This window comes from Populus trichocarpa, chromosome 7 (genome assembly GCF_000002775.5).
Source record: "Populus trichocarpa isolate Nisqually-1 chromosome 7, P.trichocarpa_v4.1, whole genome shotgun sequence".
NCBI lineage: Eukaryota > Viridiplantae > Streptophyta > Magnoliopsida > Malpighiales > Salicaceae > Populus > Populus trichocarpa.
This window is the reverse complement of record NC_037291.2, coordinates 13,073,714-13,093,947: the sequence shown is the minus strand read 5'-3', so window position 1 is coordinate 13,093,947 and position 20,234 is coordinate 13,073,714. Positions and strand designations below refer to the sequence as shown.

Below are 20,234 nucleotides of genomic sequence, written 5' to 3'. Positions count from 1 at the left end.
GAACAAATTGATTATTAGTGACAGCCATTGCTAATCAGCGTGAGGGTTTTGGGATACCACTGTAATGAAAGGTTGGAACAAGTCTTTAACAGCACAAAAGATAGACTATAATTAGCAAAAACCACAAAGGCTAATTAGAGATTAATCCCCAATCGTGATAGAGATTTCAGATTGATTTATCCACAAAGAGAAAAAGAAAAGTAAGCTGATTGGGTGATAAAATTGCAATAATTGCTAGTTTTGAGACTGCATTAACACGAACATCTTAGTTGGAGGACTGATTTGTATTATCTAAAAAAAGAAACATAAAACCAGAAACAGTCCAATCCTGAAACCAAGGAGCCGCAGGTTCTAAATACAGAGGACAGACAAAACAGCAGAGATCGTCAATGGTTTTCTCTTTAAAAATCTTCAAATCGATAGTCAACGTTAAACATGAGAGACATACATCCTTCTGCTACTATAAATACCCACAAGGAACAACCTCTTTCTTCACAACTCAAGAAACAGAGCAAACTACTCAAAGAAGCCTCAAAGAAAAAGCTGTTAAAGTTCGTTTAAGACAAGAAAGAATATGTCAAGCACTGCTGGTCAAGTCATACGTTGCAAAGGTAACCAAGAAAAGCTACTTCTCTTTGTTCAAGTCTTTTCATTTCTGGTTATCTTTTGAGGAGTCTAATTTATTGTCTTATTGATCAGCGAATGTGAATATTTTTTTTTACTTTAATAATGGCATGCGTGTTCTTTAATCTGTAGCTGCTGTGGCATGGGAAGCTGGAAAGCCACTGGTGATGGAGGAAGTGGAGGTGGCTCCACCTCAAGCCATGGAGGTTCGTTTGAAGATCCTCTTCACTTCCCTCTGCCACACCGATGTATACTTCTGGGAAGCCAAGGTGATTCACATTTTCTATTATGATCTGTTTTCAGAATCTGGGATTTTCTAGTTTTGCTTGTATGGATTGATACTGTAACTAACATTGGGGATCGAATTGCAGGGTCAAACCCCATTGTTTCCTCGCATCTTTGGGCATGAAGCAGGAGGGTATGTCCATTAACTGCTACTTAGATTATGCTTTTTGATTATTTTGACAGTGATGAATTGGGTTGACTAATTTGACTTTTTCCACCCTCTTGTTTCGATTTTTCTTTTGGGGGCTTGTAGGATCGTTGAGAGTGTTGGGGAGGGCGTGACAGACCTCAAACCCGGTGACCATGTGCTTCCAGTCTTCACAGGAGAGTGTAAGGAATGCCGACATTGCAAATCAGAAGAGAGTAATATGTGCGATCTTCTTAGGATTAACACTGACAGGGGTGTGATGCTGAATGATGGCAAATCAAGGTTTTCGATCAAAGGGCAGCCCATTTACCATTTTGTTGGCACCTCAACCTTTAGCGAGTACACTGTGGTTCATGTTGGCTGTGTTGCCAAGATCAATCCTGCTGCTCCTCTCGACAAAGTTTGTGTTCTCAGCTGTGGAATCTCTACAGGTCGGGAGAAATACACGATTTGATAAAAATCTTTGAATGGGCGATTTGTTGCTTTCTTGTAATGGGGATTTCTCCTTTTGACTTGTAGGTCTTGGTGCCACCTTGAATGTTGCAAAACCAAAGAAAGGCTCTTCGGTAGCCATTTTCGGACTGGGAGCTGTAGGCCTCGCGGTAAGTTTTTTTATACAGGTAGATTAATGATAATGTTTTCTGTTCAAGCTGCAGGAAGTGCTAATGCAGAACTTGTTCCTGTTGTTTTTTCCTAATCCAGGCTGCTGAAGGGGCTCGGATTGCTGGTGCTTCAAGAATCATTGGTGTCGATTTGAATTCCAATAGATTCGATGAAGGTGAGAGAAGCTATAATGCTGTTCATTGTGGCTGCTGAGCATTTCTCTTAAATTATTGATTGATTCTTAGCTCAGTCTAATAGCTAATATCACAAAACTGATAAATTTAAGTAGCTTTAATGTTGAATCTTGGTGATAATAACTGCTTTCTGATGTTCATTTGTGTTTTTTCAACAGCCAAGAAGTTTGGTGTCACTGAGTTTGTGAACCCAAAAGATCATAACAAGCCTGTTCAAGAGGTAAGTGACAAAAGAGAATCGTGTTCTGAGCGACTAGCATCGGCGAATCCTTCACGTCTGTCCTAATTTTGATTTACTGTGTTCAGGTGATAGCTGAAATGACCAATGGAGGAGTTGATCGAAGTGTCGAGTGTACTGGAAGCATCAATGCCATGATTTCTGCATTTGAATGCGTCCATGATGGATGGGGCGTTGCTGTACTTGTTGGTGTGCCGAACAAAGATGATTCTTTCAAAACCCATCCGATGAATGTCCTGAACGAGAGGACTCTCAAGGGGACCTTCTTCGGCAACTACAAACCGCGCTCCGACCTTCCTTCAGTTGTCGAGAAGTACATGAACAAGGTAAATCGGAGTTCCCATTAATCTTATCCAGCATGCAGTATGAACATATATTTCCATCCTTACACATATGTAGTAGACTAGAATTACGGCTCTGTTGGTATTTCTTAGAGGGAACTTAAAGATAAAATCATGGACGCAACATCAACTTAAAATGATCACCTTTACATGTGAAAATGAAAATTATTAACCTTCTTTGGTAGTGCAATGCTAATACACTTGCATTGAGTTTTGAAACTTGTGTCACGGGAAAGAAATCAGTAGTTATTCCTTCTTTTTATTTTGATGCAATCTCCTGCACTTTTAACTTCTCTAGTTGTAATGTGACAGGAGCTGGAGCTAGAGAAATTCATCACCCATGAAGTCCCTTTCTCAGAAATCAACAAGGCTTTCGAGTACATGCTTAGTGGAGCTGGCCTGAGGTGTATTATCCGTATGGGTGCATAAAAGAAGACTGGTTTGGTTTGCCTTGGTGTGACAGGAAGCAATAAAATTCTTGTTTGAGATTGTTGATTAAAGAAAGTTTCTGTGTTTGAGTGTCAGAGTTCTTGATAATACAGTGTGTAATTTCTTTCATTGTAGATGGAAAAAAAATATATTAAAGCCCATTTCTGGCATGTATATGTAAATCAAAATTTGACTTGTACTTTTTCAGTGCTTTCTGTGTCCCTTTCAGTTTGTCTTTCACAGTGCTATGGATACGAAAACATTGAAAAAAAAATCCTGAAGCCAGGCCAGATTGGCATTTTCACTTCTGGTTCTAGAGATTACTATGTTCCAATGAACCTAAAGGGAAATTAGGCATGGCCTAAATTTGGTCTGGTCAGAAACACAATGCTGTTCGGAACCCATTACCGAGCGGCAGAAGATACAGCAAGGTTTGTCCGGAATGAACTCCAAATTTCGTATTGGTGCACAGAGGTCAGAATTCACTCCATCAGTTAGTTACTGATACGAACATCGTTAAACTTAGCTGTTAAAAATGTATCAGATGCCGGAAAGATTTAAGACTACTTGTAATGGTGATGGACAAGAGGACTAACTAATAACAAAAATGAGAATAAAAGGTTGAGATTAATACAAATAAAAATAGAGAGTCCAAATTAGTATAAAATTAAAAGTAAAGGTACCATCTTAAGCTTTAGATAATAAGGGAACGTGATTCTCAAATTAGTTTCATGTGTAACTCTGAGACCCAATTAATTTTTTGGTGTTGAGCACGTGCCTGGCACCTAAATTAATTGGGGGTACTGACACCATCCCAATTAATTGGGTGGTGTTGGGTGCGCCAGCACTCTTCCAATTAATTTGGGTGTTGGGCGTGCCAGGTCTTATTATTCTGTTCAAGGATAGTGTTTGGACCCATTTGATTAAGATACTGGTATTAGGGGTGAAAAAAAAACTGAAAAAAAAAAAACTAAAAAACTGAACCATGAAAAAAAATCGATTAAATCGATTAAAATTTTGAAAAAACCGACTGGTTCGTTTTGGTTTCATTTTTATAAGCCTGAAACCGAAAAAAAAACCTGGAAAAAAACCGAGCTAAACCAAAAAAACCGAGCCAAACTGAAAAAACCGAGCCAAATCGATTTGAACCGGTTTTTATCCAAAAAAACCGAACAGAACCGAAACCGGTCGGTTTGAACCGGTTTCGTTTTTTTTATTTTAAAAAAATTCGGTTTGGTTATTTTTTTTTATAAAAACCTAACCAAACTGAAAATGATCACCCCTACTGGGTATGCTAGCATTTAATTTAGGACTCTTGGTTAGGAAAAATTTCTAGCCACCAGGGAGAAGATATTGTTGCTACCGGCTATCAACCACTAGGATTTTTTATATCAAGCCATTAGACATCTTGGTTAGAAAAAATATATCAAATTACTTGAACTAAAAGATTAACTGATTATCCAATATATAAGCCTTATTCTCAAACATCTTGGATTTTAGGACACATCAGTTATTAAACATTGATTGACCAATTTAGAGTTTGTACTTAGTTAGGTTTCAAGTTCAATAAAAAAATATAAAATTGGTAAAACTTGATAGGTTTTTAGTAACATAATTGACTCGATTAAAGAGAAAACCTTATGGTGGTATGCCTAGCTCCTTGGACACTCTAGTTTAGTAAAACGACTTATCATAATTAAGGTAATTACCCCACATAATTAAGATAAGATTATTATTTTTTACCTTCTCTCTATGAAAGAAGAAGTAACATAACCATTATATAAATCTTGACAAACAATACAATAAAGGAGAGATTTTTAGAAAGATAACAAAGTACTTTAGAAAATGTCTATATAGTGTAGTAGTTTTTCAACTATATAATTAGGTAAGCATTCATGATAAGAATGGAGAATGATTCTTTCCCTTTCTTGAAGTGATCCAATACAATATCATTTAGTTTCATTATAAATAATCTGGTCATAGATTACATTCAATACATTTTCTTTAATAAATAGTTGTTGATTTAAGTATTAGATAACCCTCTATCCATATAAAAAAAACCTATCAATTAGATATCAAGAAGGGCCAAGTTTTGCCATTGTTCAACTCTTTTTCCAACTCTAAATAACCTAGCCCTATCCAAATAAGTTACTCCATTTTCTATTTAAGCCCAAGTCCGATAATATACCAAGAAAAACCCATGATTCTCTCAAGTGATTTTAAACCACACAACATGGTAGATATCCTGAAAAATATAAGTCTTTAATGACTTATTATGACTCATTTAAATATTTCTTTTTCTCTTATAAGCATAGTTTTTAAACCTAATCTATGGCAAGGTCTGAGTTAGTGAGTTGACTCGAGTTGATTCATTCTTTTTATTTTATAAAAAAATAAAAATGACATGATTTTGAAAAAAAACAATTAAAGGGTAAATTACTTTGAGCATTATATGGTTTGATTATTTTTTTCACTTTGCAACAAAGTTTTAAATATTACACTTTGCAACCTTGATCAAAGTAGATTTTAAAAAACAACAAAAAGACAATAATACCCTCATATATATTAAAGTGTGCAGGATAGTCATAATCACACCACTTATTCTCTCCTTGTTCAAACCCCCTAACCAAAATACAAAACACAAAAAAAAAAAAAACAGTAGATCCAGACCACCTAAGAAATCAAGAAATAGTTATCGAGCAAATCAAGAAAACTACAAGAAAACCTAGTAGATCTAGACCTTAGCAATGAATCCTCATTAACAACAATCAAGATCCATCATCATTCTTCCCCACACCACTCTCATCACTAGGGCTGAGCATTTCCGGTTCGGTCCGGTTTTGAACCAAAATAAACAACCAAACTGAATTATTAATTTTTTAATTTTTTAAACTGAACCGAACTGAAAACCGGTTCAAACTGATTAATTTCGGTTCGGTTCGGTTTGGTTTTTTTCCCTTCCAAACCGATTCAAACCCAATGGTCCTCTCTACTTCTCTTGTAATCTCATACAGCAGATCCCAAGTTGCTGGAGGTGAAGACCCATTCGGGCTTCCACGGCTAGATCCTTGTCTACAACTGCACCCAACCTTGCAAATCAGGCAAAAAACCCAAGACCCAAACATTAGCCCCAGAAAACATAATCACAGAAACCAGAGCAGGTTGTCCTACTTTAAAAAGAAACATAAAGGAAGCAATACCTTAGTCTTTTCGGTGCTGCAAGGGAGGTCGTTTTTCTTGAAATCATCTTTAAGGGTGGAGTGGGTCATTTGATGAGTTAACTCAGCCAAGTACTCTTCTTCATCACTCTCTGTCTCAGTAGAGCCAACGATGACCAACTTGTTTTGCTTTGATTTTTCACCAGCCAGAGAGTGAAGGGAGAGAGATGCAGAGAAGGGAGGGGAGGGGGGGCGGCCCACCAGCCAGAGATGAAATGAGAGAGATGCAGAGAAGTGAGGGGAGGGGGGGAGTAAAGTGAGAGTGAAATGAGAGAGATGCGGGGGGGGGGGGGGGGGCAGCTGATGGCTTAATGTTATTCTAGGGTTAGAAAAAATTGTATTTATACTTGCCTCTTTTTTTTTAAGTGCTGGCTAGTTGAACCGATTCGGTTCAATCGGTTTCCGACTTTAGAAACCAAAACCGAACCGAACCGGAATTTTTTTATGATTTTTTAATCGGTTAATTTGGTTTTTTTTTTCGGTTCGGTTTTTTCGGTTTTTTTTTCCGATTTTCTCGGTTTAATCGGTTTATCTGTTTTTTTGCTCACCCCTACTCATCACCATTCTTACCTACATGTTGCCTCCCTCATCCCCACTATTGGTGCCCACTGTTAGTTTAATATGTTATGTAGTCATTCGGTTAGTTACATATGATATTATTATATTCATGTAAATGCATATTTATTATTAATAAATACTTAATTTATTTTTAATATTCATATAATATTAGATTAATAAATCTAGAGTAAAGATAAAGTTCATAGAACAAAAATATTTTCAAAGAAAATTATAGAGTTGTTATAATTATGAGATTTTTATTGCATCAAAATATTGTTCATAAAATATTTTTGGTCGATGATATCTGAAATACTGGACATTCATTAGAGCCATAAAGACTAGTACATATTATGTTATTTTATTTATGAAAGGAAGCAGATGTTCTCATCAGTTGAGGTATAAGGGATACCTAGAACTAATATGTAGGTGTTTGTCAGAAGATATGTATACTAAATTGATCCACATGAGAATTTCATATAGAGAGATTACCTATGTCTATAGAAAGGCTCATGTGACGGTTGTGTATATGATCTTTAGACTTGAGATCACTAAGTATCTTATATAGAGAATGTTATGCTTTAATCATGTTACATGTTATCTTAATCAAGGTAACGAAATGACAGACATTGGGTATAACATGAACTATATAAAGGTACTTGAGTGATCAAGAGAACATTCATCATCCTAGGTGAATTAGGAAAAGTATTTCATTTGTTCTCAAATAATATTGATTGAGAAATCCTTGGTCAATGTGGAATGAGATTTAAAAAGAGTTTCAAATCTTATAAAAACGATCAATGACTATTATGTAAAGAGCAAACATGATTTAACATAGCAGACATACTATATGCTTTAATGTCAAATTAGAACATTATTTATGAAAGGATATTAATTACACTAAGAAACTAGTCACTGAAAAGTTAGGTCAAACCACTAATGATTTTTTTAATATTCAATGGATCATGACATGTTGCTAGATGATGCACCTGATCTTCAAATATAAATTAATCAATTGTTTAATTGATAATAAATTAAATTTTTTAATTTATTTAATTCTATATAATTAGAATTATAATTTATATTTGGGCCAACATATTAGGAACCTAATGGGTTACACACATTAAGAACCAACAGTCAGAAATTAAACTGAGATGATTTAATTAAGTATGACTTAATTAAAATATATTTTAGAAATTAAGAATTAGAATATAATTAATACAAGTATTATATTTCTAAATTTAGAAAAATCAAATAAGGACTTGATTGAGTTAATTTTCAAAATTATCCTGAATTAATATATAGATATTATTCAGGGGCAAATTGACATTTTGCTAATTTATAGGGTTTTTCAGATTTTTCTATAAATAGTAAGCTATGTCTCTTATTTTATAGATGTTTTATGTTAGACAGAAAAACTACTAACACTCTAGACATAACAATCCCTTTCTCATAAATAGAGATTTAAGAGATTTCTCATTGATGGTTCATGTGGATTACTGTTGAAGGCCGGACAATTGGATAACTTGTGATTTACGACAACCCAACCTTTAAAGAATCATTCAAAGCTGAAGAAGATCAAATCTTCAGGCAATAAATTCATAAACAACTCTAGATCTATCTAACGAGATCCTAAGGACTCTCAAATAATATTGTTTCCTAGTTTCTGCTATGTGTATGATATTTAGAAAACCCAACACCCGCTGCAAGATTAGTATGGCTATCGACCTCTTCGACAAATCTGCCTACACAAAACAAACACAAAATTCTCTCTCTCCTAATCTAAGAAAACAACAACTAGTTATCAAGCAAACCAAGAAAGTGCTTGGCTAGAACATGTGTGGTGTGATTTTCTCTGCTAACATTTTGAGCATGACTAGAATTTCTAGGGCTGAAGGAAGTTCTTGGTTGTTGTAAATATTGTTGGCATACATATAAATAGTGTAATAAGTTGAATATTCATGATGTAACCCACAAAGGCACTATTATTTTGAATGGGGTAAACTTTGTTCTGTCACTGAGTGAGGCAAAATGGTTTTAATTTTACATACTAATCTTCAAAAAATTCATATTAGAAATTATCTTACAAGATGGATTGATGATTGCTTATTTTACTTGTTAGATTATTATGTGATTGAGTATATTAAAGAGAATTTAGTTATGTTTTTGTTATTTTTACATTTCAGAACTCTTTAGCCATTATTTCAAATATAATGAAGTTTTGTTAATAAATAAATATTATTTGTTGACTCTTTTTGTGACACCAACTCTAAAGAATAAAATGTTTTTTGTCTTCAAAATTCAAGTTATAAATTGTAATATTCAAAAACCTAGTTGCAAAGTTAAAAAAATAATCAAACCATAGGATTCTTAGAGTAATTTACCCAAATTTAAAATGGAAACAAATTAAAGAATTTAATTGGGTTTTGAATGGGTTATCTCTGGACTGATCGAGTTGCAAGTCAATCTAAATTTTTTACCAGATCTCACAAATCAATTTTATTCTTGTTATTGTTGAAGCTCGACTTAACTTAAACTTCAAGTCATCTAAGTTATGAATGATCCAGTCAGATCAGATTAGACACTTTTTGAAGAATTGTAATTGCTTTCGATTACGTGTAAATAAGTCTTATCATATATTAATTGATTATTTGTGTTTTGAGTGAGGATTTATAATCTTTATTTTTTATATAAAAAAATGAAAATAAAACGTTTGCAAAATAAACAAAAAAAAAAATTCTCAGGGCATTTTAAATGAGACGTTTTAAATTTTTTCCAGAGTAATTGCAGAAAATGTCTGTGTTTTCTCTATAAAAGAAATTCTTTTGACAGCCTGCACTTCATTAAAACAATAATAAAGGTAAGTGTTTGTCCGGCTGTATTACAAGATTCTAAAAGGTCAACGACTTGCCGCTGCAGTGTAAAGGAAACAAACAGCAAAACCACAACTGGAAATACAAAATCTAGAAACGCTAATTGCAAAACAGTCCTTCAATTATGATAGATATTTCAATTAAATGTCAAACTATATACTCATTTTCAATTTTACCATCAAACGATCAATCGCTTAAAAATAATTTCCATACCATGTAATTTTTCTTTTGAGTGTCAAGAACTACTTCTATCGTAATATTAATTAAAAAAACACTACACGATAATTTTTTTATCACAAAATAAAATAAAACTTCTAGTTAGTTTAAGAAATTGTGAACTCTGCCAAATGTTTGTCAAAACTACAAAACCAGTGACATTTGAAAGATAAATTTGCAAAATTGTTTCTTCAGATAGTATTAACAAAGTATAGCATAGTTTGAGGACAGGTTTGTAGTTAGCCAAAACCAGACACAAATTAAATAGAGAAACCAGAAAGCCAGAAACAGGGGGAGCCGTTGTTGCCAACAAGAGAGAGAAACAGAGGACAAATGAAACAGCAGGATCGTAAATGGTTTTCTTTTAAGAAATATTCAAATTTATGGTCAACATAATCCAAAAAACAGGAGAGACATGCGTACTTCTGCAACTATAAATACCTAGAAAGACAACCTGTCTCGTCACAACTCAAGAAACAGAGCAAAGTAATCAAAGAAGCGTTAAAGAAGGGTCTAAAGTTCGTTTAAAACAAAGATGTCGAGCACTGCTGGTCAAGTCATATGTTGCAAAGGTAACCAAGAAAGTTCATGATTCCTTGTGGGATCTGTGATGTGTTCTTTATTCTTTGTGCTGTTGTCATTTTGTGTATTTGGATTTCTCATTTATGTCTGGCAATGACTGGATGCATTTTGCTTAATCTGTAGCTGCTGTGGCATGGGAAGCTGGGAAGCCACTGGTAATAGAAGAAGTGGAGGTGGCTCCTCCTCAAGCTATGGAGGTTCGTTTGAAGATCCTCTTTACCTCCCTCTGCCACACTGATGTTTACTTCTGGGAAGCCAAGGTGACTGCATTTTCAATTGTGATTATTATGTCTGCTCATTGGTCTTTTTATAAGTCATACTAGTGGAGATTTATGCTTACGAAAATGGGCTGTGAAATTGCAGGGTCAAACCCCATTGTTTCCTCGAATATTTGGTCATGAAGCAGGAGGGTATGAATTTGAACCATTAGTCCATTATTGGTCATGATTAGATGTTGGTTGTGACTGTTGTAATAGCGATGAATTGAGGTGACTAATTTGATTTTTTGTCCTCTTGGCTTTTAGGATTGTTGAGAGTGTTGGGGAGGGTGTGACAGACCTCAAACCGGGTGACCATGTGCTTCCTGTCTTCACAGGAGAGTGTAAGGAATGCCGACATTGCAAATCAGAAGAGAGTAATATGTGCAATCTTCTTAGGATTAACACTGACAGGGGTGTGATGCTGAATGATGGCAAGTCAAGGTTTTCGATCAGAGGGCAGCCCATTTACCATTTTGTTGGCACCTCAACCTTTAGCGAGTACACTGTGGTTCATGTTGGCTGTGTTGCCAAGATCAATCCTGCTGCTCCTCTCGACAAAGTTTGTGTTCTGAGCTGTGGAATCTCTACAGGTGGGGAGAAATACACGATTTGATAAAAATCATTGAATGGGGGGATTTGTTGCTTTCTTTTAATGGGGATTTCTCTTTTGACTTGTAGGTCTTGGTTCCACCTTGAATGTTGCAAAACCAAAGAAAGGCTCTTCGATAGCCATTTTCGGACTGGGAGCTGTAGGCCTCGCGGTAAGTTTTTTTATACAGGTAGATTAATGATAATGTTTTCTGTTCAAGCTGCAGGAAGTGTTAATGCAGAACTTGTTCCTGTTGTTTTTTCCTAATCCAGGCTGCTGAAGGGGCTCGGATTGCTGGTGCTTCAAGAATCATTGGTGTCGATTTGAATTCCAATAGATTCGATGAAGGTGAGAGAAGCTATAATGCTGTTCATTGTGGCTGCTGAGCATTTCTCTTAAATTATTGATTGATTCTTAGCTCAGTCTAATAGCTAATATCACAAAACTGATAAATTTAAGTAGCTTTAATGTTGAATCTTGGTGATAATAACTGCTTTCTGATGTTCATTTGTGTTTTTTCAACAGCCAAGAAGTTTGGTGTCACTGAGTTTGTGAACCCAAAAGATCATAACAAGCCTGTTCAAGAGGTAAGTGACAAAGAGAATCGTGTTCTGAGCACTAGCATCGGCGCATCCTTTACGCCTGTCCTAATTTTGATTTACTGTGTTCAGGTGATAGCTGAAATGACCAATGGAGGAGTTGATCGAAGTGTCGAGTGTACTGGAAGTGTCAATGCCATGATTTCTGCATTTGAATGCGTCCATGATGGATGGGGTGTTGCTGTACTTGTTGGTGTGCCGAACAAAGATGATTCTTTCAAAACCCATCCAATGAATGTCCTGAATGAGAGGACTCTCAAGGGCACCTTCTTCGGCAACTACAAACCGCGCTCCGACCTTCCTTCAGTTGTCGAGAAGTACATGAACAAGGTAAATCGGAGCTCCCATTAATATTATCCAGCTAACATGTAGTGTGAGCATATATTTCCATACTTGCACATGCGTAGTCGACTAGAATTAACTACTCCAATTCCTTCGTTTTATTTTGATACAATCTATTTCACTGTTAACTTCTCTAGTTGTAATGTGACAGGAGCTGGAGCTAGAGAAATTCATCACCCATGAAGTCCCTTTCTCAGAAATCAACAAGGCTTTCGAGTACATGCTTAGTGGAGCTGGCCTGAGGTGTATTATCCGTATGGGTGCATAAAAGAAGACTGGTTTGGTTTGCCTTGGTGTGACAGGAAACAATAAAATTCTTGTTTGAGATTGTTGATTAAAGAAGTTTTCTGTGTTTGAGCATCAGTATGTAATTTCTTTCATTGTTGATGGCAAAAATAATATATATATAATTAGCCCATTTCTGGCATGTAAATATAAATCAAAGAATCACATGTTCGTTTTCTTTCAGTTTGTGTTTTTAATGGTGCTGTGGATAGAAAACTTTGATATAAATCCTGAAGCCTGGCCAGAATGGCAACTTCACTTGTTGGCCTGGCCAGAATGGCAACTTCACTTGTTCTTGATATAACTATGATCCAATGAATCTAAAGGGAAACTAGCCAGTTCGGACAAAATGCTGTTTGGAACCCGTTACCGAGGGCCCGAAGATAGAGCATGGTCTGTACAGAATGAACTCCAATTTTCGTAAAGCCGCTCAGTGGTGTGGTCAGAGTTCCCTCCATCAGTTACCGGTTAAAACATTGTTAAACATGTACTACCAGTTGCCGGCAAGACTTAACACTGTTTGTAACGGTGAAGGACAAGATTGAGAATGAAATGTTGAAATTAGTACAAATAAAAATACAGAGTCCAAACTACTACAAAATTAAATGTAAAAAGGACCAGATTAAGCTTCAAACTGTAGTTCTCAATCCACGTTGTCGGTCTCACATGGTAATGTATTTTAACCGATTCTATTCTTAAGACTTTATGACTTGCTATCAAAGTTCTTCACATAACATCAATGGTCTACTTCTAATCTTATTAACTCAAGCCATACAAGCTTTTTTTTAGTTTGCAAACTAGATTTTCCTGTTCATTTACTGGGAATCCTTTTGGCTGCTTTATGTAGATATTTTTCCTATAAATATTCATGAGAAGCAATTTTCACATTTAACTACTTAAGATGCAAATCTTTTGCAGCTACAATTCCTAATACTAGTATGATGGTTGTCAGCTTCACCCCTAGAAAAATGATATATGTGTAATCGATACCTTATAATTGCATTAGAATTGCTCCTCAATTTTAGAAAATAGAATTTGATTTTATTAATTTTAGAAAATTGAAACAACAATGACCAACATTTACTTGGCTAAGCATATCCAACCCTTTTTTTCACTTTGGCATGGAGAATTACAGTTCGGTCCTATAGTTTTAATTTCCCCCCTTTTTTCCCCTCTTTTTTATGGTTTCGGGTTTAAATACCGAACTTCATTTCTATTATGTTTTAGTCATTGGACTTTGAGAGGAGAGAGAGACGACGGATAATGAGAAAAGAGAGAGAAAGAAGTTGGTCGGCCACATTCCAGCCACTAGCAAGGCTGATTTTGGTGTTATTGGGTTCCTCTTAATGGGAGGGTAGTCATTTAAGTATTTTTAGGCTTCCATCTTACCGAAAAATGCAAATAAAGGTTAGGGAAGAGTTTACTTTCGTCAACTTTATTTTATGGGTTTTAATCAATTTAAGGTGGCTTTGATGATACAAGTTGATTTATTAGGATTCTTGTAATGTTTACTGGGTGGTTTTAAATAAAAATATGCTAAAAAGTAGGTCTTTGGGTCCTAAAAAAAACCTTTATCATAACTTTTTAGCCACCTCTTTGATGATCATAAATCTAGCAAGCAAGCAGACGTGTCATCTGCTTCATAAAAAAAAAAAATAACTTGTCGTCCACTCTTAAACATTAAAAAAAAAGGGCATAGCTTGCACACAAACTTTTATCTTCCTTGAGCTACATGTGTCTGCTTAATATTTTAGGCCTTAGACTCTTTTTATATCTTTTCCTAATTTTTTCAAGCTTTTTTATCAAGGTGCACTGTAAGTAAAATACTTGTCATGATATTTAAATTATTATTCAAGAAAAAAGAATTTTCTACTTATGTTATTTTTAAATAGATTTCTTAATTTATTTTATCATATTAATAGGGGTTTTTCCTTTTGTACAAAATTTTAAGTCATTATTTTAGTTTTTTTTTATTAATACTTGCATTTAGATCATAATATTTGTTTTTTTTATCTAAAAAAAATGTTTTCGATTAAAAGAGTTTAGATTGAAGATATATTTTTTCCTAATTATTTCAAATGATCAAGATTTTTACAAGCTTTTATTTTAATTATAGATGCTTTTTATTAAAAAACATTCTTCTAATAAAAAATCATGTTATTGTTTTTAAGAAGATTAGAGCTCTTGTTTTATAATGATTTCATTTATTGCTTTATGGATGATTATGGTAGCCTAATATGTAGAGTTTATAAAATTATTTTCTCATTAAAATTGGATGAGAAAAAATATCTATTATCTTAATTTTTTATTGTAAATTTTATATGACTTCCTCAAATTTAATTTTCTAATATTATTTTTATGTAGATAGTGTTTTAGAATGTAACTAGATAATTAGCCCATTTTACATCACAAATTGAACCAAAAAAAATATTGAGCTTAAAAAACAATGTCAATGTGTTTTTCATTAGTAAGAAAAAATATAATCATTAGCTCATAACCCAACTTAATTGGTTAATTTTAAAACCTTCTGATTTAAATACTTATCTAGCTTGGGTATCAAATTAATTTGTGTAGGAGTTGATCTAATATTACCATGTCGACTTAGTGAGTGAGAGGAAAACCTAAATGACTGGCAAAAATATAGTTTGACTAAAAACAAATTCAAGACAATATTTTTTTTAAAAAATTAATAAGTCGGTGATAAATTTGATCAATACAAGTCGCCTCCCAAACTAGCCACCCAAGTCATAGACTCGAGTAGATATAATAAGTTCATTTTTATACCCTTTTTTATTTTAATTATATGATAGTAGAAATAGACTATGAGAAAAGAGAATTATGATGGATTGCACAAAATAAAAACGTTTCCTAATATTATAAAAACATTACTATTATCTCACTCGAGAACAAAGCAAAAATTAAATGGAATTTAATAAAATAATATTTAAAATATATTTTTAATTGATTTAATAATTTTTAAAATAATTTTTAAAACATATTTTAAATTAATCTATTTTTAAGAAATTAAATTAATTGTTTTGGGGAAAACAATTAAAAAAAAGTCCAGGTGCAAAAGCATGCCAGCCCAGACCTACTCTTATTTTATTTCTTCTCCAAATTAGCCACACGACATGTCGTCCATCTAACTTTTTTTTTTTAAAAAAAAAGAAACAAATGATGTGTTATCTACAAACACAGTTTTTGACTAGTAGAAAGGTGGTTGTAAAATTGAGCTGAGATTTTTTTGATTCGAAAATCATATTTTTAACTTGTTTTCACCTAAAAATACTCTTATAACATAAAAAAACAACAAATTCAACAACTCAAAAACTCAAAAATCTATTAAAAAACACAAAGTCAAACAACAAAAGATCTCTCTCTCAACGTAGATCTATTTTTGTTGAAAACTTGAAAGTGTAAAAACACTTTAATGAAACTCTTTTCTTCAAGATGAATATTTTGACATCAAATTTGGTTATTTTTATTATTGAAATTCAACCAACTGACCTCTGTCTTTTTCATTCGTTGTTGTTTTATGACTCCTTTCTTTTTTTAAAGAAAAAAAAATTTGAACTAAACTATTTAATTACAAAACGAAAGGGACTAAAAAAGAAATTTGAAAATATCCCAAAGCAAAATTAAGCACGAGCACTCTAACACCATTTTATTTTCTTTTTTTAAAAGAAAAATTAAGGTCTTCCATTTTTTCTTTGTGTCAATTTTAGTCCTCTCAATTTCAATCTTTTTCAAACATTAAAACCATCTTCTTTTTTTTGTAAAATCAGATTCTTGTTCAATGTTGGAATAATTTTTTTGAGATCGAGATAATCACATAAAAAATAGATCAAAACAAGTTATAAATTCTAATTTGCAATTAAGACAACATTGAATGATGAAATCAAAAAGAAAAAAACTCGATGATTGAAAGCAAAAAAAAAAAAACGATCAGAGTTAACACAAAAGTTTTTTTAAAAACAAAAGGGTTGCCATTTTTTCTTTGTTTTGATTTTGATCTCTTTATTTTTATTTTCTTACAAACAATAAAAAAGAAATTATGAAATCGAGCAACAACATGATGTTGACATGTTTTATTGAGATCTCAATAACAATATAAAAAACAAATAAAAATAAATCATTAATTCCAAATCCAAACCAACATAATATCAAAAAATAAAATTAAAAAAAATCAATAATTAAAAAAAAACAAAACAAAGAAAAAAAAAGTGAGAGAGAAAAATGCTTCAATCCTCATTGTAATGTGAGGAGGGACAGTTTTCTCTGCACCTTTTATGTTTTTTTTATTTTAATCAAGTCGTAGCATAGATTTAAGTGGTTATTTTTTCACCGAATGGGGATTTATAAACATTTTTTTGGTGGTAAAAATGAATAAAAAAATGTTTGGAAAATAAATAAAAGTGTTTTCTCGAGGCACTTAAAATCAAATACTTTTTGAATTTTCCAGAGAAATTTTCAGAGAATTGCTGTGTTTATCTCTATAAAAGAAACCTTCTGGCAGCGTAAACCTCATTAAAAATCAATAAAGGTAATTTATTAGGAGTCCGGCTGTATTACAATGTTCTAAAAGGTCAACTGCCTGGCTCAGCAGTAAAATAAGATACAAACAGCAAAACCACAACTGGAAATACAAAACTAGAATGCTAATTGCAAATCAACCCTTCAATCAAGATATAGATTTCAATTAAATGTCAAAAAAATACTTTCTTGCAATTTCACCATCAAACCATCAATCACTTAAAAATCAGTTCCTTACCATGTGATTGTATTTTGGGTGTCAAGACCTACTTGCTATCATAACTTTAATTAAGAAAAAACTACCCTACAAGAATTTTCAATCACATAAATAAAAATAAAATAAAACTTCTATATAGTCTGAAAAATTGTGATCTCAACCAAATTTTTGTATAAACTACAAAACTCTCTCTCTTTTTTTTCTTTTTCAAGAATGTTTTGCGTAGGAAAATTATTAAAATTGATAGGTTTTTTGTAAAGAAATACAGTGACATTTGAACGATAAATTTGCAAAAATTGTTTTAGCAGATTGTATTAAAACGTATAGTATAGTTTGAGGACTGGTTTATAGTTAGCCAAAACCAGACACAGCGAGAAAGCCAGAAACAGGGGGAGCCGTTGTTGCCACCAAGAGAGAGAAACAGAGGACAAATGAAACAACAGGATCGTAAATGGTTTTCTTTTAAGAAATATTCAAATTTATGGTCAACATAATCCAAAAAACAGGAGAGATATGCGTACTTCTGCAACTATAAATACCTCCAAAGACAACCTGTCTCGTCACAACTCAAGAAACAGAGCAAAGTAATCAAAGAAGCGTTAAAGAAGGGTCTAAAGTTCGTTTAAAACAAATATGTCGAGCACTGCTGGTCAAGTCATATGTTGCAAAGGTAACCAAGAAAGTTCATGATTCCTTGTGGGGTCTGTGATATGTTCTATGTGCTGTTGTCATTTTGTGTATTTGGATTTCTCATTTATGTCTGGCAATGACTTGATGCAATTTGCTTAATCTGTAGCTGCTGTGGCATGGGAAGCTGGGAAGCCACTGGTAATAGAAGAAGTGGAGGTGGCTCCTCCTCAAGCTATGGAGGTTCGTTTGAAGATCCTCTTTACCTCCCTCTGCCACACTGATGTTTACTTCTGGGAAGCCAAGGTGACTGCATTTTCAATTGTGATTATTATGTCTGCTCATTGGTCTTTTTATAATTCATGCTAGTAGAGATTTATGCTTACGAAAATGGGCTGTGAAATTGCAGGGTCAAACCCCATTGTTTCCTCGAATATTTGGTCATGAAGCAGGAGGGTATGAATTTGAACCATTAGTCCATTATTGGTCATGATTAGATGGTGGTTCTGACTGTTGTAATAGCGATGAATTGAGGTGACTAATTTGATCTTTTGTCCTCTTGGCTTTTAGGATTGTTGAGAGTGTTGGGGAGGGTGTGACAGACCTCAAACCCGGTGACCATGTGCTTCCTGTCTTCACAGGAGAGTGTAAGGAATGCCGACATTGCAAATCAGAAGAGAGTAATATGTGCGATCTTCTTAGGATTAACACTGACAGGGGTGTGATGCTGAATGATGGCAAGTCAAGGTTTTCGATCAGAGGGCAGCCCATTTACCATTTTGTTGGCACCTCAACCTTTAGCGAGTACACTGTGGTTCATGTTGGCTGTGTTGCCAAGATCAATCCTGCTGCCCCTCTTGACAAAGTTTGTGTTCTCAGCTGTGGAATCTCTACAGGTGGGGAGAAATACACGATTTGATAAAAATCATTGAATGGGGCGATTTGTTGCTTTCTTTTAATGGGGATTTCTCTTTTGATTTGTAGGTCTTGGTGCCACCTTGAATGTTGCAAAACCAAAGAAAGGCTCTTCGGTAGCCATTTTCGGACTGGGAGCTGTAGGCCTTGCGGTAAGTTTGTTTATACTGGTAGATTATTGATAATTTTTTCTGTTCAAGCTGCTGGTAGCGCTAATGCAGAACTTGTTCTTGTTGTTTTTTCCTAATCCAGGCTGCTGAAGGGGCTCGGATTGCTGGTGCTTCAAGAATCATTGGTGTCGATTTGAATTCCAATAGATTCGATGAAGGTGAGAGAAGCTATTATGTTGTTCATTGTGGCTGCTGAGCATTTCTCTTAAATTATTGATTGATGCTTTGCTCAGTCTAATAGCTAATATCACAAAACAGATAAATTTAAGTGGACTTGATGTTGATTCTTGGTGTTAATAACTGCTTTCTGATGTTCATTTGTGTTTTTTCAACAGCCAAGAAGTTTGGTGTCACTGAGTTTGTGAACCCAAAAGATCATAACAAGCCTGTTCAAGAGGTAAGTGACAAAGAGAATCGTGTTCTGAGCACTAGCATCGGCGAATCCTTTACGCCTGTCCTAATTTTGATTTACTGTGTTCAGGTGATAGCTGAAATGACCAATGGAGGAGTTGATCGAAGTGTCGAGTGTACTGGAAGTGTCAATGCCATGATTTCTGCATTTGAATGCGTCCATGATGGATGGGGCGTTGCTGTACTTGTTGGTGTGCCGAACAAAGATGATTCTTTCAAAACCCATCCAATGAATGTCCTGAACGAGAGGACTCTCAAGGGCACCTTCTTTGGCAACTACAAACCGCGCTCCGACCTTCCTTCAGTTGTCGAAAAGTACATGAACAAGGTAAATCAGAGTTCCCATTAAACTTATCCAGCCAGCATGCAGTATGCACATATATTTCCATACTTGCACATGTGTAGTCGAATAGAATTATGGCCTCTGTTGTTATTTCTTAGAGGGAACCTAAAGATAAAATCGGTCAAAACATCAACTTAAATGATCATCTTTACATTGTTAACAACTCCAATTCCTTCGTTTTATTTTGATGCAATCTCCTGCACTGTTAACTTCTCTAGTTGTAATGTGACAGGAGCTGGAGCTAGAGAAATTCATCACCCATGAAGTCCCTTTCTCAGAAATCAACAAGGCTTTCGAGTACATGCTTAGTGGAGCTGGCCTGAGGTGTATTATCCGTATGGGTGCATAAAAGAAGACTGGTTTGGTTTGCCTTGGTGTGACAGGAAACAATAAAATTCTTGTTTGAGATTGTTGATTAAAGAAGTTTTCTGTGTTTGAGCATCAGTATGTAATTTCTTTCATTGTTGATGGCAAAAATATATATAAGTGGCCCATTTCTGGCATGTATATATAAATCAAAGAATCACATGTTCTTTTTCTTTCAGTTTGTGTTTTTAATGGTGCTGTGGATAGAAAACTTTGATTTAAATCCTGAAGCCTGGCCAGAATGGCAACTTCACTTGTTGTTCTTGATATA

At 34.2% G+C, this 20,234-nt stretch overlaps 3 protein-coding genes across 4 annotated transcripts; all 3 read left to right on the top strand.

Annotated features, from left to right (window-relative positions):
* The first annotated feature begins 432 nt into the window (after positions 1–432).
* Positions 433–12,564, top strand: LOC112328255 (alcohol dehydrogenase). Of its 2 annotated transcripts, XR_008059686.1 has the most exons (10): positions 433–611; positions 757–893; positions 996–1,042; positions 1,163–1,488; positions 1,577–1,659; positions 1,760–1,835; positions 2,013–2,074; positions 2,161–2,418; positions 2,746–2,937; positions 12,440–12,564. XR_008059686.1 is itself a non-coding variant. In XM_024605855.2 (9 exons), the coding sequence occupies exons 1-9, from the start codon at positions 575–577 to the stop codon at positions 2,860–2,862; spliced, it is 1,143 nt and encodes a 380-aa protein (XP_024461623.2). In that variant the 5' UTR covers positions 434–574; the 3' UTR covers positions 2,863–3,069. The 2 variants fall into 2 exon arrangements, 1 of the variants encoding a protein (XP_024461623.2); XM_024605855.2 differs by lacking the exon at positions 12,440–12,564 and having other exon boundaries at positions 434–611; positions 2,746–3,069.
* On the top strand, positions 10,031–12,564 carry LOC18100910 (alcohol dehydrogenase). The gene is made up of 9 exons (XM_006380309.3): positions 10,031–10,296; positions 10,430–10,566; positions 10,670–10,716; positions 10,831–11,156; positions 11,245–11,327; positions 11,428–11,503; positions 11,681–11,742; positions 11,827–12,084; positions 12,248–12,564. Exons 1-9 carry the CDS (start codon positions 10,260–10,262, stop codon positions 12,362–12,364), a joined length of 1,143 nt encoding a protein of 380 aa, XP_006380371.1. The 5' UTR covers positions 10,031–10,259; the 3' UTR covers positions 12,365–12,564.
* A 4,994-nt stretch (positions 12,565–17,558) lies between these two features.
* LOC7485070 (alcohol dehydrogenase) lies at positions 17,559–20,141 on the top strand. Its single transcript, XM_002309864.4, has 9 exons — positions 17,559–17,801; positions 17,928–18,064; positions 18,168–18,214; positions 18,329–18,654; positions 18,743–18,825; positions 18,926–19,001; positions 19,179–19,240; positions 19,325–19,582; positions 19,830–20,141. The coding sequence occupies exons 1-9, from the start codon at positions 17,765–17,767 to the stop codon at positions 19,944–19,946; spliced, it is 1,143 nt and encodes a 380-aa protein (XP_002309900.2). The 5' UTR covers positions 17,559–17,764; the 3' UTR covers positions 19,947–20,141.
* Positions 20,142–20,234: the final 93 nt, after the last annotated feature.